Source organism: Trachymyrmex cornetzi, unplaced genomic scaffold, assembly GCF_001594075.2.
Source record: "Trachymyrmex cornetzi isolate Tcor2-1 unplaced genomic scaffold, Tcor1.1 scaffold1885, whole genome shotgun sequence".
NCBI classification, from domain to species: domain Eukaryota; kingdom Metazoa; phylum Arthropoda; class Insecta; order Hymenoptera; family Formicidae; genus Trachymyrmex; species Trachymyrmex cornetzi.
The window spans coordinates 1-19,366 of NW_017296511.1; the positions used below are offsets into that span (position 1 = coordinate 1).

General features: G+C 29.6%; 2 protein-coding genes across 2 annotated transcripts; both read left to right on the forward strand.

Moving 5' to 3' along the window:
- Positions 1-507: 507 nt before the first annotated feature.
- LOC108759472 (xanthine dehydrogenase/oxidase-like) lies at positions 508-2,224 on the forward strand (the record flags this gene model as incomplete). Its single annotated transcript, XM_018504921.1, has 5 exons — positions 508-735; positions 1,006-1,134; positions 1,241-1,371; positions 1,699-1,960; positions 2,192-2,224. Coding segments are annotated over exons 1-5 (783 nt in total), but the record flags the coding sequence as incomplete, so codon positions are not given.
- A 4,979-nt stretch (positions 2,225-7,203) lies between these two features.
- Positions 7,204-18,605, forward strand: LOC108759473 (xanthine dehydrogenase-like). Its single transcript, XM_018504922.1, is given in 17 exon segments — positions 7,204-7,352; positions 7,624-7,755; positions 8,105-8,255; positions 8,442-8,652; positions 9,423-9,952; positions 10,062-10,359; positions 10,876-11,394; positions 12,540-12,723; positions 13,395-13,691; positions 14,073-14,511; positions 14,822-14,950; positions 15,482-15,612; positions 15,925-16,168; positions 16,296-16,392; positions 16,742-16,849; positions 18,488-18,561; positions 18,564-18,605. Coding segments are annotated over 17 exon segments (3,690 nt in total). The 5' UTR covers positions 7,204-7,248.
- Positions 18,606-19,366: the final 761 nt, after the last annotated feature.

The following is a 19,366-nucleotide window of genomic DNA, read 5'->3' on the forward strand; positions in this document are numbered from 1 at the left end:
GATATAAATATTAATAAAACTATTTTTATTTTATTTCAAACAAAATTTTGAAATACAATTAAATAAGGATAAAATATCATAATATTAATATTAATAATAAAAATTACTTCAATTAAAAATGTCATAATAATACTAATATTATAATAATAAAAAAACATTACTTCGATTAACAATGATTAAATACATTTCAATAAATAACTAAATCAAATTTGAAAATACTCTATCATATGTGTTGTGTGTCATGTTTAATCATTCATTTTTAATTAAATATACTCACAAACGATTTTTATCGTTAGAAGCTGCTATTTAACCGATTCTTGGAAGTTCAACGGATTCGATGTGAGAACCGATTTACCGTCAAATACATTTTGCCGGGCATCAGGATCTACGGAAGCAGTAGCTATAATGGAAAATATAATGGAGCATATTGCGAAAGTGACGAACAAGGATCCGATTAAGGTCAGATTGGCAAATATGAATGATACGGATAAATCCGTATTAGAACCCATGATAAATGATTTGTCAAATTTGACCAATTACAACTTGAACAAGGAATCCATTGATGACTTCAATATTCACAATCGCTGGAAAAAAAAGGGAATTGCCATGGTACCAATGAAATATTTGATAATGTTTAAAGGACAATTCGAGGCTACCGTGTCGGTCTGCGCTCGAGACGGTTCGGTATGCGTGACGCACAGCGGAATTGAGATCGATCAAGGTATAAATACGAAGGTAAAAAAATTCAATTTATCCCAGCAAGTTCTTTCATGGTTTTCATCTAATTATCATTAAACTAAATTTCTATTCTGGAAAATTAGAATCGAAACTGTGACGTCTCAGATTTCTAGATTTTTCCGCTTTTCATTTTGGATACATATTTTCTATATATTGTTAATACATATATTAATTATCTTATAAAATTATTTAAACTGGAAAATGTTTGATTTATTATGTAAAACGATTTAGATTTCTGTCGATTTAAAATTAATTCTTGTACACCAGATTGTTCAAATAACAGCTCGTACACTGGATATTGATATCAAATTAATCTCCGTTAAACAAAGTAATAATTTAGCTACACCAAATGTATCGACTACAGGGCACAGCATTACTACAGAATCCTGTGAATACGTAAGTATTCAATTTGTCTCCATCACTGTGGAAGACGATATTATATATACATCGTCTTCCACTATGACGAAAAACGTAATGACATCGATTATTGTATATATTTCAGGCAACGATCCAAGCTTGCGAACAGATTTTACAAAGACTCGAGCCGATAAGAAAAAAAATGAAAAATCCGACATGGATGGATCTCATTTTTAAAGCTTATGAAGAGGGCGTTGATTTATACACACGTTACGTGTAAATGTTATTAAATCATATTTGACACATCCGAGATATATTATATCATACAATGTCTTAAAGCACAAATTGATAATATTGTACTTCCATTGGGAGAAAACATTTATTTTATCTTTTGCTTAAAAGAAGTTATACATTATAAAAAATATAGTTTAAAGAAATAATTTGTATTATCTGTAATTAGTATTAAACGTATTTATATATATATCATGTGCTTTTGGAATGATTTCGAAATAAATTCAAACTTTGTACTTACAAAATACGAAGAGATTTCTAGATGCTACACACATTATTAATTATTATATAATACAATCCATTTCTTGGCAGGTTGATGACTGAGCCAACGCAAGGTAGTATGAAGCCTTACGCCGTTTACGGCGTCACTTCTGCTGAAGTCGAGATCGATTTGTTGACTGGCCAGCATATTATCAGAAGAGTCGATTTGATGATCGATGCTGGTCTAAGCGTAAATCCGGCAATTGACATTGGTCAGGTGGAGGGAGCTTTCGTGATGGGAGTAGGATACTGGACTTCTGAGGATCTGGTGTACACTCCTGATACAGGAAAATTAATTACTGACAGAACATGGGTATGTATGTTGTTTTTATCAAATTTTGATACACCTTATGTCGCTAAAACTACTTCGGGACTGCATTTCGTTGCACGTATAATTATATATTATTTTATTTTTGTTTAACACTCTGCGAACAACAAAGATAAAATGGTACCTTACGCTTGTTAAGCGTACAATGGAAAGCAACGCTAGATTGTCCTAAAAATACATAATTAAATTATCTGAAATATCTAATTATTTTCATAGAATTACAAACCACCAGGAGCGAAGGATATACCCGAAGATTTTCGTGTATACTTATGCAAAAACTCATACAACAAAGTTGTTACCTACGGTTCAAAAGGTGAAATCAAAACCCTTTTATTTAAACTTTTTACTATAAAACGTAAAATTTTAAAGATTTTTTACATGTTTGTATAAAATTTAAGGATTCCTGAAAATTCGTTTAGAACAATTTTCAAACTCATAAAGATCTAATCGCCTTAAGCGTGTGTTGTTGTGTGTGTGCGTGTGTTGTTGTTGTGTGCGTGTGTTGTGTTTCAATAATTCATTTAATTTAAGTAAGATAAACAAAATAAGAAAAAATTTAAAAATGAAGAAGATCTCTGGTTAGGGTATCTCAGAATTAGAAATATTAAAAGATCGATTTCTGATTAACTCTGAAAATATCTTTGCAGCAATCGATGAAGCACCGCTTTGTATGAGTTACGTCATTCCAATAGCGTTTCGCTACGCACTGAATTCCGCTAGAGCAGAGGCAGGGATGGAGGAAGAGTGGTATCGACTGGGTAAGTATTATTCAGAAATATTATACATTCATTTCTATGACAATTCAACATACAACTCCAATGGTCTAAATTTATGATTTGTATTAATTTTTACAGTTCTTGCAACAATTACTAATTATTTAATCACCATTGAACTTTATTCTCTCTCTCTCTCTCTCTCTCTCTCTCTCTCTCTCTCGCGCGCGCGCGCGCGCTTATATTTAGACAATATTTTTTAAATCCATTTATAATCTGATTTTTTATTTCCTGCGTTTCTCTATATAACGAAAAGAATGAGACAACAATTTAACGGAAAATATTATCAAATGTTATGGTCTCATATTATTTTAATCGTTTCTTTGAAACTATTATATGAATAATACCATGTTTTCATATTAATCATGATTAACGGTATATATTACCCAAAGTTGGCCACACACACAACAAACATTTAAATTTTATAGTAAATGAACTAAAAATATATTAGTTTATATAATTAAATATGTGATTTATTGTTTCCTCTATAATTCTTTCTTATATTCTCACCCGCAAAAAACAAGTCATAAAATTTTAATATAAATTTTTAATATCTTTAAGTAACCATATTTTACTAAAAAATCATCATAGCGAGATGAACCAAAGTTCAAATTAAAGTTTGAACATTCCCCTTGATTACCATGATCAAATTTGAATTACACAGTGTGTGTTACAAAATGATGGACATTGAAACCGGACATTGAAAATTAGGAAAAAAATTTCTTATTCAAACTATTGCGTTGCTCAGGCAAGATTTGAAATTCACACTTTAATTTCTTTTTTGATAAAGTTTTGTATAATGATTTCTGAGTTGTACTAACAATAAGTTTGCAAGAAAAAGTTGTTCGTTTTGTAATACTTTGTCAAAAAGCATTGTAGAAAAATATTCCAAATATGTATTTATTTTGAAATTAATGATTTTAAAAACTCGTGCACTTTTGTGGCTTACAGCCAATTTCCCTGAGCAACGCAATTAGTTCGAATAAGAAATTTTATTCCTTATCTTTCAATGGCCTTGTTCAACTTCTGCCATTTGGTAATTCACTTTGTGTATTTTAACTTTCAATGGCCTTGTTCAACTTCCGCTATTTGGTAATTCACTTTGTGTATTTTAAATTTGATCTGCACAATTATCAAGGTGAATGTCCAAGTTTTAACTTGAGCTTTATGGTTTATCTCGCTATAATGATTTTTTTTCCATTGAGATATCACTATTCAAAGATATTAAAAAAAATTTGTACTATAATTTAGTGGTCTGTTTTTGTGTGGGTGAGTGTGAATTACACGCGTGAAATATACGCGTATTTTCTTGTGGAAAACTGTCATAATAAAATAATGTTTCGGTATATATACGTATATATATATGTATATATATGTATATGTATATATATATATACATATATATATTCATTCACACATAATTCGTAATGTTTGCAGATGGACCGTGTACCACCGAACGTATACTTCTAACTAGTTTAACTACTAAAGACAAAATGGTGATTTAAGAATGAAAGTGGAAAATTCTCAAACAATTAAACAAACTATGAACAAACAATTAACAAACAATTAACTCAAACAATTAACTTTAAAGTACTATCATGTATAAATTATGCATGTAAGTGCGCTAGATCATTGATTATTGAGTGTTAAACTGAGCTTTCAGTGATAATGAGGAGAAAGATGCGATAAATATACTAAAAGTTAAGATAAGTGAGAAAAAGGTTTAAAAAATTCATTTCGTTTCTTATATATATTAGTTTGAAGAATTCTTGATGAAGGCAATGTTGTAATAGAGAGCGTGATAAGTAATTTCAATTCTTAAGCAATTTTGTATTATTAAATTTATTGGTATGTTACGAAAAAAAATTAGGTTATACTCTATATCGCTTTAAAGTCACAAATAATAATATGCTTGTTTTTGTTCTTTTAAGTTAATAATTCTAATATATTTGTTTTTATAAAGATTATAAATATTTTGTCATTAAAAGTACGAAAGACATAAAAATAGTGTGTTAACTTTATTTTTTATAGTTAATAAAAAAATGGTATGAAATTATTGTGTTACTTATGTGTGGCCTGTTTTATCGTACCCAAAATTCATCAACTGCAATACGGTAAAAAAGTTAATAAATTAAAAATTTAAATCTTTAAAGAAATTAAAGTCTAAAAAAATTAAATACTATAGAGAAATTAAAAGTTAAATGGTATATTATTTTTTTGTGTAAATGTGCAAAATTAATAATTGTTATGTCTCTAGATATGTATAAGCAGATATCTCAAAGACGTCCATGTGTGTGTTTGCAATATTTATATTAAAAATGTATGTAAGGGAAAGAGAGAGTAAAATATATAACGAATAGAGTTTGTAGCAATATAATAATGGATTAATATGCAAAATTAAATAACATATGAGCTGTTGCCGCAAAGTAGAAGAATATATAATGTGTTTTTTTTTATGCTAAAGATGTTATTCTTGTGCTATTTTTACTTGATCAAAATAATCTCATCTACCTTATTTAAGTCGATCTTTATGTAAGGAGAAAACACGTTAAACTTACAGTTGCAGATACATATGAATAAAAGATTAATTGATTTGTAAATACCAATTCATTTATAAATTTACGTAATACTATAACATATTAAAATTTATTAAATTTTTTCACGACAGTGTACTACAGAAAGTATATTTCTAACCAGTTCAACCAACAAAGATGCATGGTGCTTTGTAACGGCACAGATAAAAGTCGTTTGTTAATAAAACAATATTTGAAATAAATTCTATAACTGAGTTGTCATTTTAATTGCTGTATACCTGGAATATAAATTCAAAAATCTTGTATATAAGAATATATGTACGAAGTACATAAGGTGGGTGTTTAATATGTGGACATACATTCAGAAACAGATTTAAGGCACGATAGATCCATACAGACATCTGTCTTATTCGACATTGTTTACCAGTTATAAACGTTTTCGCATATCATTGCGAACCAAATATCGTTCGATATATGTCCAGAGAAAGTGTTTACTGATAGTCAGTAAGGAGACGCGTGAACGTGAGGACGTGTGATGTCGATACGCTGACTGAAATTGTAACGAAAATTAGTGATACGAAAACGTTTACAATTCAGAAATAAGGTTAAATAACAAAAAATATCTACATGAAAATTTTGAATTATTTATACGTCTTGAATTCGTTTCTGATGTTATGCCTACCCAGGACATTATAAAATAATCGGTGTAAAAAATGAGGCTTATATATAACAAAATTTAAGTAGAAAACATACTTTCTTATTTGCTAATCGATTTTATGCAAAAAATAATCTTCACTGAAAACTTTTTTTAATAATATGTGCAAAATTTATATTTTATACGTTAATGTATAAATGATGACATTTTCATAAATATGATTTGCTCCACAACGATATTTCTCCGTACAGTCTTGCATTGTTGCATATTTATTAACTACTAGAAAAAAAATTGTAGTATATTATTATCGAATGTCTAATAATTACCATTTTGATGATCTTCTGACAGCGTTTCTATAGTGTCCTACAGACAGTGCTTTAAGTACTTCATATCTTTAGACAAGGGATAGTTAGGCGTAATTCGACCGATGAGTGAAAATGGAACCGGCAAGAGTGTGAGTCTGACAAATATTTATAACATACGAAAATTATTGAAAGCTTGATGCGATAAAAGCACAAAATGAAATTTTGTTAATAATATTTTCGAGATCCAAACTTTCTTATTACAACAAAAAATATTTTATTATTCTTTATCTATTTATCCATTTACTGCATAATATAAAACCAGATATAAAAGTTTTTACAAAATATTATCTATACCTTTTTTATTAAAGATAACATTAAAATGTTTCCCAATCTAACATGTTTAGATCCGGCAACAACACGATAACCTTTGTAATTAATGGAATATCATATTCGGGTATGTATTCTTTGTATGAAATACATAATCAAGATAATGAAAATTTTTTAAATATATCTTTAAAATCCAAAGAAACATCCCAGCAATCACTAAATTACATGTAACGTACACATTATTTATAATTTAGCACACAACGATATAACTATTATATAACACGTGTGTTATATTATAGATATATTGTTGAGTAGGAAATTAGAAATTACATGTACATATAATTTGATATTTGCTGAAATGAGAAATTATGATATAAAAAAATCCCAAATATATTTAAAAAATCTAATCAGAAACTATATCATTTATTTACTATATAAACTAATCTATCACGTTTATATAAGAATTAATCATATCAACAGCATTATATAGAAATTCTAAAACTTGATTATGGAACTGTGATTAAGAGCTTTAGAAATAAAAGATAATACGTACGTTAGAACTTTATCACTGGATTTTAAAATTATAAAATCGCTTTCAGTATCCGATGATAGTATACCCGCCGATACGACCCTCCTTGTCTTCATCCGCGAATATGCGAAATTTCGAGGCACAAAAGCGATGTGTCATGCAGGTGATTGCGGTGCTTGTGTCGTAAGTGTAACATTCAAGGACAAAACGATAGCCGTAAATTCCTGTCTTGTATTGGTATTAACCTGTGACAGGTATGTATGTGTGCATGTATATATGTATTAAAGAGAAACTAACATTCAAACTTAATTTTTAATTAAAATGTTAAAGATTTATGTATTAACATTTTACGAGCATCCACGAAACTGTCGTGTCCCACACAAGAAATTATTCAACAAAATATTAAAATCTCTTTTTTTATATTCATGTATATCTATTTCATTTTTTATATTCAGTTTTTTAATTTCTGAGTATGTCAAAAATATATTAATATTAACTAATATATCGTACCATAAAATGATGCAGATGGAATATTGTAACGACTGAAGGTATAGGTAACAAGCGAGACGGTTATCATGCAATTCAAGCTACACTTGCTAAAAAAAATGGCTCGCAATGTGGATATTGCTCTCCTGGCATGGTGATGAATATGTACAGGTACGAATTATTAAAATTGCTAATTAATTTTTATGTTAAAGAAATATTATATTCGAGCATATTTTACTTTTCTAACTTTATGATAAAATCCTTTCAGAAATGTTGCGCGTTGAAACAAAGTAGCATACAAAAAAGTACCCCTAAAAAATTAACATACATATATTTATATTAGAAAAAAAAACTCTATAATTGTAATTGTAACATAATAAACAAATTCTAACTTAAAATCACGCATAAACTCGTATAATACTGCTATGTAGTTCAAGTAAAAATAACAATTAAGTATAATTGAACGTTTGTAAAGTAAGAACTTTGAGTTAAAAAATGAATTAATGTATATATTTTGCAGTCTCGGGAAAGGTTTGTCTATGCGGCAGATCGAAAGTTCATTTGGTGGCAACATTTGTCGATGCACTGGATATCGTGCAATTTTGGATGCATTCAAAGGACTTGCCACCGACGCACATCCATCAACGGTGAAGGATACTCAAGATATTGAGGTTTAAAAAATTTCTTTTCTATTTCAAAAAATTAATCTTTATTTTGAAATTAGGATTTCAGTTTTATTTTATTCTCAGGTACAATTTGAATTTGTTATCAGAGAAATAAGGATTTATCCGTTATTATAATAACATTTTTCATTTTGTTTTCATCTTGTTGTAAATATAATGAAATATATTTCGTAGGAGTTATACAAGATCAAACCTTGCCAGAAAAATAAAATGCCATGTGTACGTAGTTACTACGATAAGCAACCTTCCGATGAAAAAAAAATGTTGATCATAAAGTTAAAGGACGCACACTTCTACAAAGTTACCACGATCAAGGATGTATTTACGATATTTGATAATAACCCAAACGCTACATATATATTAAATGGAGGAAATACTGCACATGGTAATTTTTCTGTATTAGATGACATAGCCACTAACAAATATATACATACATAAAGGACTTTATGTTCGCGCTAATTATATAAAAAGTCCCGGAAAAATGAATTAATTTTCGTACGTGTTTATAATATAGTGAACAGAAGATGTTATAGACACAAGACTCCTCGATGGATGGTTATTGATCTGAGATGTATCAATGGAGCAAAATTTGTGCTCGCTGATTATATTTGATATACGAATAAAACAAAAACTATCAATTAAAATAATCATTTAAATGATCACAATAATTATTATTTCTTAGTTGCTTGGGTAGGCATGTCAAAATCTGAAGCATCTGAATAATACTATCATTATGTACACATGCATTACAGAGCATTATTAATATTGAATATATATCATCTTTATCGAATAAATATTTATAAAAATAATATTGTATTATGAAAAAGCGGACTTCCCCTAATAAAATTAAAATATTCATATTATCATCACTTATTTAAAGAATCTAAATATTTTATGTTATCTTTCTATAATTAAATGTGCTATGTTGATTTTGTTAATAATTCTCAAAAACAATAATAATCCTGTATGATACCAAGATTTACTAAGACTTTCAAAAAACGAAAAATTGCGACGATTTCAATTATTTCACAATGTCACATTCGATATTGGTTAATTCTCACATTTATCTAAATAAAAAATAATTGATATAGATACAATTATCTAGATATTATTAACCTTGATATAGATAAAACATTGTGGAAATTTTATTTGCAGGTGTTTATCTTTCTAGCAAAAAAGATATATACATTGATATAAACGACATTCCAGACTTGCATAAAATTTTAAAATCAGATATTGATTTGGTCTTAGGAGGAAGTCTAACCCTTACTACCGCACTAGAGACGTTTCAGAAATATTCAAATGATACCGGATTTAAATATCTAAGGCAGTTGGCCCAGCATGTAGAATTAATTGCAAACGGCCCCGTGCGAAATATTGGCACAATAGCCGGGAATTTAATGATGAAACACCAGCACAATGAGTTTTCATCCGATTTGTTTTTGATGTTAGAGTCTGTCGGTGCTCAGGTAGTTGTCCAGGAAAGTCCCTCTGAGAGTCAAATTTTTTTCTTGTTCGAATTTCTAAATATCAGGATGGATCATAAAATTATCAATAGAATTACGCTATATCCGCTACGTGATAACTCGTACCAATGCAGATTCTACAAGATTATGCCTAGAGCTCAGAACGCTCATGGTCACGTCGGCGCCGGCTTTCTCTTCCCAATCGACGAGAACGGCAAGGTAACGGTATCTTTAGAAATTATTTATATTGCTTTATCATTAATTACTCACTCATATTTCAATTTTCTTCAAATTTTATTTATTTACATTTATAATACTTTTTAAAAAGGTGTTGAAGTTGCCTAACATCATTTTCAATGGCATCAACATGCATTTTTTGCACGCAAAACAGACCGAGGAACTGGTGGTCGGAAAATCTATCTTCGACAAAAAAATACAAAAATTAATTATGGAAATGTTACATGTCGAACTGCAACCAGATCATGTGCTCCCGGATTACTCCCCGGAATTTCGCAGGACTCTTGCCGAAGCATTACTTTACAAGTTTTTTTTAAGCCTCCAACCGGAGAAAGTAGATCCATTTTATCGTAGCGGAGGCACCTTATTAGAACGAAATGTTTCTTCAGGTACACATAACAAAGTCCAGAATATTTTTATAGATATTTCCATTATATAATAAATATTTATCTAAATCTATGCAATTCATGTAAATAATGACGTTTTTATAAGACGATAAGCGATATAGTATATAATTCGGAAGCAATTGGAACAATTTTCGAACAAAGTAACTGCAAACGTTCCTATTCGGGATCTGAGACTTCTTCAGTATGGAAGTCGTGTACAAATTACCTGCAGAAGAGAACTCAAATACAGAATGGGTATGCTTATAATTAACATCGTTAGAAGATATATTCCAGTTGTTTCCGAATTGTGTCTTAATCTTATTCTTGTATATATATATATATTTCAATTCATTATTTATTACTCTTACAAGTACGGAAGGTCATTAATGATCTTGATGGTTTTGATATTAGAGAAATACTGAAGTATAGCTGTTATTGATTCATATATAAAGAGCTCTTAATATATTTCGACTGATTGTTCGAAATTATACGTATAAAAAAAAAACACAATTTTCTTAGGTAAGCAAGAATACAACACGCATAAGGAGTTATGGCCAGTGAGTAAACCTATGCCAAAATTAGAAGCTTTTGAGCAGACATCGGGCGAAGTCCGATATTGCAATGATATGGGTCCATATCTGAGAGAAGTGTTTTGTGCTTTCGTCGTCACCGAAATCTGTAATGGCGAGATCGAGAGTATTGATACAAGAAACGCGTTAAAAATGAAGGGCGTAGAGGCGTTCTTCAGCGTCGTTGATATACCGGGAAAGAATCTATGTATTTCTGCCGTCAGCAAGTTGACGTCTTTACCAGAGGATGAGTTGCTGTTCGCCGAAAAGGATGTTTTGTATGCTGGCCAACCGGTCGGCGTAATCGTCGCGGAGACGCATAGTTTAGCGAATGAGGCTGCAAAATTAGTACAAATTATATATAAGGAACCTCTGAAAACGAAGCCCGTGATAAGTATTGAAGATGCTCTAAATTCGCAGGACAATACAAGAATCAGGGAAAGCGCCAATATTCCAGCAAAGAGGAAAGGTACAAACTGATAAAGAACAGCAGATTTAATAACATTTAATTAAATTGTTTTCTTTTTGATTGTAATTATCAGAAAAAGGTAGCAGTAAATGTATGTGTCAAGTTCTGCTAAAAGTGGAATAAGCTGCACATTTACAAACTTGCGAAATAGTACAAGTTACTAGAAGTGGTAATTATTCAGTTTAGGAAAGTCATCTCCAATGATCTTGAACTTGACGTACGTTGTTGAGAGTATTCTGCTGAGAGGCTTTCGGAAATTTTATTCGTTAAAATTATTGGTTATGTGTGAAAGATTAAAAATTAGACATAAATATTGTTTTTGATATAATCACAGTTTAAACAGGTAGGACACAAAATCATAATAGAAATGAGATAACATAATGTTAAAAACATTTTTTAATCACAATGATGTCATGGGTCATTCGATACAATTTTGACGGTGATTTTGTATTAATTCTTGAGAGTATGATTTTTGTGACTTTTATATGAAGAGTTGAATTTAACTAAAAAATGTTCTTGAAAAGTTCTAAAAATTCTTCAACCAAAATCTTCTCAAGAAATTCATAAATTTATGACGAAATCGTTAAAAGTATATCGAATAACATCATGATTAACATAATAACATCATAAATTCTGAAAGTACACATACGTACTTGCTAACAAACGAAGATAGAACTTCTGATTAACATGTACTTGAAATAAATGATAGCAGTACGTGGCCGACTGCATTCACGGACTCCTACAGTAACGTAATAATCCTTATTGACATTTTAACACTCCCTGCAATTTAGCAATTTTATACAGGGTCACACATGTCGGCACACTTAAATATCTCATAAAAATGAATTTTCAGTGCAAAAATAAAAATAAGAGAAACAATCTCTAATAACCTTGATCTTAAAGATTATTATCAAGGACATGGTCCTGAACAATTAAAAGGTTTTAGCTGTCGGTCGAACACCATACGTAATGTCAATGCCGGCGGTACTGTAACTTTAATGCGTCATAACTCAAAAATTATTTAATGAAAAAATATTTTCTTATAGCGTTTTGGAAAGCTCTCGATCAGCTATTGAATTCTGGAGTCAAATATTCCTCTATAAAAAATAATATGTTAAAAAAGATCATTTTTTATTGTTTTACAGGAACCGATATTAAACACGTGATAAACGGCGTTTTTCAATGCGGTGGTCAATATCACCATACTCTTGAGACTCAATCCTGCGTATGCGTTCCAGTGGATGATGATATAGACGTCTATCCATCGTCACAATGGATGGATCTCATTCAAGTATCGATCGCTAATTGTCTTAATGTTCAAAATAATAGGTAACTTATTAATCGAGTCAATCTCTTTTGTGTCAAAAGTAATTATATTAGTCCAAATGGAATAATATAAATTACACTGTAATAGCAATAAAAACTATGACAATTATAGTGAGATATTTTTGAAATCCACTATTAAAAATATGTCTTATTCACATACGTAAAGTTGAAAATAAAATACTTACGAAAATTTAATATTGTGTGTAATATCACCTACATAGGTACCTACATTATACATATTACAAAAATTAGAACATTTACATAGAACTATACAATGCATTATTGTTATCATAATTATCTTTCGAATATAAAGACATATTTATACAAACAGAAGTAAAAATACTAGTTCTGTAAAATAGAATATTTATAATATTTCCGCTGGAATTATGTAATGTTTGCACAAATTATAAAATATGCACTTTCACATAATGTAACAAAGTTATCATTACACAAAACCACCCTTATTCAACAATAGCATCGAACTAATGTGATTACTCAATAATGTCTCTATTGTCAATATCAATATCATTGAAATTATCAATAATATTATAGAATAAGAATTAAATTATTTCTTTTTTCTTATAAAATTAAATAAATTAAATAAGCAAAATAATATTAGAAAAATGCATTTTGTAAATTAACTTAGCACTAATTTTGTGAATATAATTTTTAAGCATCAATGTGCATGTCAATCGACTTGGCGGTTCATACGGTTCAAAAATCTCACGCAACGCGCAAATTTCATGTGCTTGCGCATTGGTATGTCACATACTGAGGCGTCCAGCGCGATTCATCATGACGACGGATAGCAATATGCAATCGATAGGCAAAAGATGTTCTACTCGTCAAGAATATAAGATCGGAGTGAACAATGACGGAGTTGTACAGTATCTCAATTCGAAACACTGGAGCAATTGCGGTTCTAGTTTCAACGAACCACAAGCAGCCATGATAGCTTCCTACATGCAAAGGTATTGAAATACAACATGTAGTATAAACAAAAATTTAAGCAGTTTTTCGTAATAATATATAATAATAAGACACTTCTCTAATATTAAAATTTATTTATTGCACTTTCTGTGCACATCATTTTGAAATTAAGTGGCAATTTTGTAAGCAAAAGGAGATACACTATAAAATATAATTAAACTATTTTTATTCTATTCTCTGAACAGAAATTTGAAACATTCCAAAAAAGGAAAAAATACCTAATATTAACGTTAATTTAAAAAAATACTTCGATTAATAGTGATAAAGATAATTCTCGGTAATTAACTGAATCAATTTTGAAAACACTCTATTGTGTGTGTTTAATCATCCATTTTTATTCACAAACAATTTTTTATCGTTAGAAGCTGCTATTTAACTGATACTTGGACGTTCAACGGATTCGACGTGAGAACCGATTTACCGTCAAATACGTTTTGTCAGGCATCAGGATCCGCGGAAGGAGTGGCTATGATCGAGAATTTAATGGAGCATATTGCGAAAGTGACGAACAAGGATCCGATTGAGGTCAGACTGGCGAATATGAATGATATTGATAAATCAGTTTTAAAACCCATGATAGAGGATTTGTTGAAAAAGGCAAATTACGATAATAGCAAAAGTAGCGCTGTTTGGTTCAATTCAGAAAATCGTTGGAAGAAACAGGAAGTTGCTTTGGTACCGATGAAATACTTGATAACATTTGAAGGACAATTCCATGCAATGGTATCAATCTGCGCTCGCGACGGTTCGGTATGCGTGACTCATAGCGGAATTGAAATCGATCAAGGTATAAATACAAAGGTATGAAAATGCAATGGTTTATTCAAGTAAGTTCTATCATGCTTTTCATCTAACTATCAAGAAGCTAATGGAAAATTATGTTTAAAAATTATATTTTTTAAATTTGAGTTACTATTTTAGAAAACTAGAATCAAAAACTTTGTTATTTGTTATTTCTCGATTTTTATCACTTTTTATTCATGTTACATATTCTGTGGATTTTGAATATGGATTAATCATCTCATAAATTTATTGAAATTAGAAAAAGTTTGATTTAGTATGTAAGACGATTTACATTTCTGTCAATTTAAAAATAATTCTTGTACGCCAGATCGCACAAATAGCAGCTAATGTACTGCAAGTCGATATCGATACAGTTTCTGTTAAAGGAAGCAATAATTTAGCTTCACCCAACAAGTCAACTACAGGACACAGCGTTACCGTAGAATACTGCGGAAACGTAAGAATTCAATTCGTCTACATCACTGTGAAAGACAGTGTCATATATACATAACGTAACACATAAGGGTGAATAAGAAATCCCGGATCGGTAAATATTGAAAACAAAGCATTTTTGGGGAAAATAATTCAGATAAAAATTGTAGAGTTTAAAAAGATCTACCAACTTATCATAACTGTTTGATCTTAAGTGATGTTGCTAAAGTCAGATCAAGACCACACCGATTTTTTTAAACGGGACACTATTTTTGATTCCAGAATTTAATAGCTGATGTCAATAGCTTTTTAAAATACCACAATAAAGATCTTTGTATGTGTAGACCTTGACCTGACCTTAGCGATGCCATCCAAGATCAAACAGATCAAACAGATGTGATCAAAATAAATAGATCTTTTTAAACCCTACAATTTTTGTCTGTATCATTTTTCCGAAAAATTCTTTGTTTTCGAGATAGTTCGTCAGTCCAGGACTTTTCTCTCACCCTGTATACATAACTTAAAACTTGACGATGAGATCGACTATTTTTTTCAGGCGACGCTCCACGCTTGCCTACAGATTATGATTAGACTCGAGCCGATAAGAAACAAAATGAAAAATCCGACATGGAAGGAACTCATTTTTAAAGCGTATGAACTGGGCATTGATTTATGCGCAAGTTACACGTAAATGTCACTAAATCGTATTTGACAGTGATATATTATGTCACACAATATCATAAAGCACTTTAAAATGTTTCCGAAAATATTAGGAAGAAACTTATGTCTCATTTTTAGTATAGATGTACATTGTAAAAAAACGCAGTTTAAATATTCCATTTGCATTTCCTATAATTATTATTAAACGTATTTACCATATACTTTTGGAAAGATTTTGAAAAATAAATAAATTTAAACTTTGAATTTATGTCGTAAGAGATGCTACACAAATTATTAATTATTATGTAATACATTCCGTTTATATGTATACCTTGGCAGGATAGTAAATGAGCCAACGGAAGATATTTACGGTGTCGCTACTGCCGTAGTAGAGATCGATGTACTGACCGGTCAGCACGTTATCAGAAGGGTCGATTTGATGATTAAAAATGGTGTAAGCTTGAATCCCGAAATTGACATCGGTCAAGTGGAGGGAGCTTTCGTGATGGGAATAGGATACTGGACTTCTGAGGATCTGATATATAGTCCTGATACAGGAGTATTAACAAATAACAGATTATGGGTACGTTTATCAAACTTTATCAAATTTTGGCACACCTAATATTGCCAAGACTCTACTACTTCAATTCGCCGAGATTGTGCCTAAACTATATAATTAAATTATCTAAAGTATTTGATTATTTTCATAGAATTATAAGTCACCAGGAGCGAAGGACATTCCTGAAGATTTCCGCGTATACTTACTCAGTAAATCGTTCGATGGAATCGGTATCTATGGTTCGGAATGTAAGATCCAAAACACTTTTGTTGATTATGATTCGAGACTTTATTTTTTATATTGCAAAAGTAATAAATTACTTTTGTATTACAAAAAATAAAGTCTTGAATATTTTCTACATTTTTGCCTAATTAAAAAATTCGTAGAAATTCTTTTAGAAAAATTTTTAAATCCATAAAAATCATTTAATCAATTTAATCGATTTACAAGCGCTCGTTTCAATAAATCAATTAATTTGTTAAGAGAAAAATAATAAAAATTTTAATAAAAGTAAAAAGAGAATTTCGGTTTAGGATATCGAAATCAGGAACATTAAACGATTGACATATTTGATTAATACCGAAAATATATTTGTAGCAATCGAAGAATCATCGCTTTGTATGAGTTACGTGATTCCAATAGCGTTTCGCTACGCATTGAATTCCGCTAGAGCGGATGCAGGGAATACGAAATGGTATCAACTAGGTAAGTTTTAAGAAGAGATACATTCGTATCTTTGACAATTCAACATATAAATCTTCTCTAAATTTATGATTTGGATTTTTTGCAGCAAGTACTAATCATTTAATTGCCACAGTACTTTAATTCGGTGCTTATATTTATTTTTAATATTTTGTAAATATTACACTTTTACGAGAGTCCAAAAGAAAGTTTCCTCATTTTAGGAAAAACAGAAAAACAAAGATTAAAGATCTAAAAAAATTTATTATAACTCATTACACAATTTGATTATTTTCTTATAAAAATAATATGTCTTTTTATGCGTTTATTATATCATGAAAAAATTATTGTATCACGGCATGCAAATTTTCACGTATGAGTTACCTATTAACCGTCGTTTTAACTTCCTCATCAATATTAAACGCTAGCCGTCTAAATAGAGCTTCAAATTTGTGAACAGATAAAAGTCGCTTGGAGCAAGAAAGGTATTTCTAAGGCACGAAGAACCACTTAGGGTTTCGTTCAGAAACATTAGAGAATGTCTATACTGTTAGAAATGTAACCACGAGTTTCCTTTACATGTAAATGCATCTTGTAATTATGAACGAAATTAAAATGAATGATTTAACTAAAAATTAAGTTACATTAGTTACTTAAATGTAATGAACGTGTCATTAAATTTCATGTACATGTACACAAACATACTTTTCAATTATAAATACATTAAATGAGCCGTTTATTTTGAAAGTGACCTAAGTCCATTTAAAAAAAAAATGTTGTTTATGACAGCTAACTTCAAGTTGTACACGCTACTACAGTCAACAACAAAAAATTGACAAATGGACTTAGGCCACTTTCAAAATAAACGGCTCAAATATAATGTAATGTCAGGAAACTAAGTTCAAATTGTGTAACTTAAAAGTATATTAAATTAGTATAATAAATTTCATGAAATTTTTAACAATGTACGTGCATTCATCTTATCCTTATTTAACATTGGGTAAGTAACAGGAAAATGTTATACAGAAACACTCTTACTTTTTAATTGATCTTAAACAGTTCGCGAAAAGTGGACATGCTGTGGTACACACAAGATGTGAAAAAACTTTTTTCACGATACAACGATTTCCGCTAGAAAAAAAGGCGATTTTCTTTTTTGGAGGGACCAAATTGTAACATATTAAAAAAAATTTTTTCTGATTTTTAAATTTGTTTTTCTACAATATTTTTCCGAAAATAGGGAAACTTTCTTTTGGATTTACCGTCGTATAAAATGAATTTTTTCTACTCCTTGTTTCTCTTTGAAACTATAATCTAAGAAGAAATGTTGCAGGATTTTATGGTCTTATTTCCTTTTTATCATCTTTTAGAACTATATTATAAATAACACTCTATTCATATTAATCACGAATCACGGTATATGTTACATTACTCGAAGTCAGACCATAAATATTAAAATTTCTTTTTTAAATACCTGAAAATATGTTATTTTACATAATTAAATTCGTGATTTATATTTTTCTCTACGTTACTTTTTCACAAATTATATATTTTTAATTTTTTTTATTTAATTTGTTTTACATATTTTGTTATAAAATACCCTTATAATAAAATAAGATTTAAAAATATGTACTTTTAAAATGTAATTCGTTATATTTACAGATGGACCGTGTACTACCGAACGTATACTTTTGACTAGCTTAACTAACAAAGACATGATGGTTTACGAAAAAGAAACAAATATAGGAATCGTTCTCAAAGAAACTGGTGTTTGAAGTAAATTTTGTATTATATTAGCCTTTTAATTGCTATATAAGTAGTATATTCAAAAAATTTTGTTAATTAGATTAGATTTAAGTATTCACGTTTTGTTGATTTAAGAACTTTTACGGTACCAATTGAATCATGATGATTCGACTAATTAAATGTCTTTAAAACTGCTAATGCACATCTCTTCTCACTTATGCTGTTAAACAAATTTTCTTCATTAAACTCATTTAACTCTAAAATGCTATATGAAAATTTTGTGTTCAAAATCATTAGCGCTCGTACCGTTACGCTAGGTTTTTGAGCGCTAATATAAGCTAGGCTTTCAGTGATCATCAGGAAGTCAAATGCATTATGTTAAAAAATAGTTTAATAAGCACAAGGTTTCAAAAATTCAGTTCGTTATAAAATTTCGAGCTCCTGATAGGAAATGTTGTAAGTATAATGAGTTTCAATCTGTGTACAATTTTGTATTATTATATATTTGATTGGTGTGTGTGTGTGTGTGTGTGTGTGTGTGTGTGTGTGTGTGTGTGTGTGAGAGAGAGAGAGAGAGAAATAGGAGATATTAGGTTATATTGTTCTATATTGCTTTAGTACCTAATAATCTTCTCATTCCTTTTTTCCCTTTAAGTTAATAATTATAATATTTGTGTTTTCAAAAATTACAAATATTTTGTTATTAAAAGTTTGAAACGTTTGAAAATCTTATGTTAATTAAGTGTGGCCTAGTTTCTCATATATAAAGTTTATCAACACAATACTGTATCACTT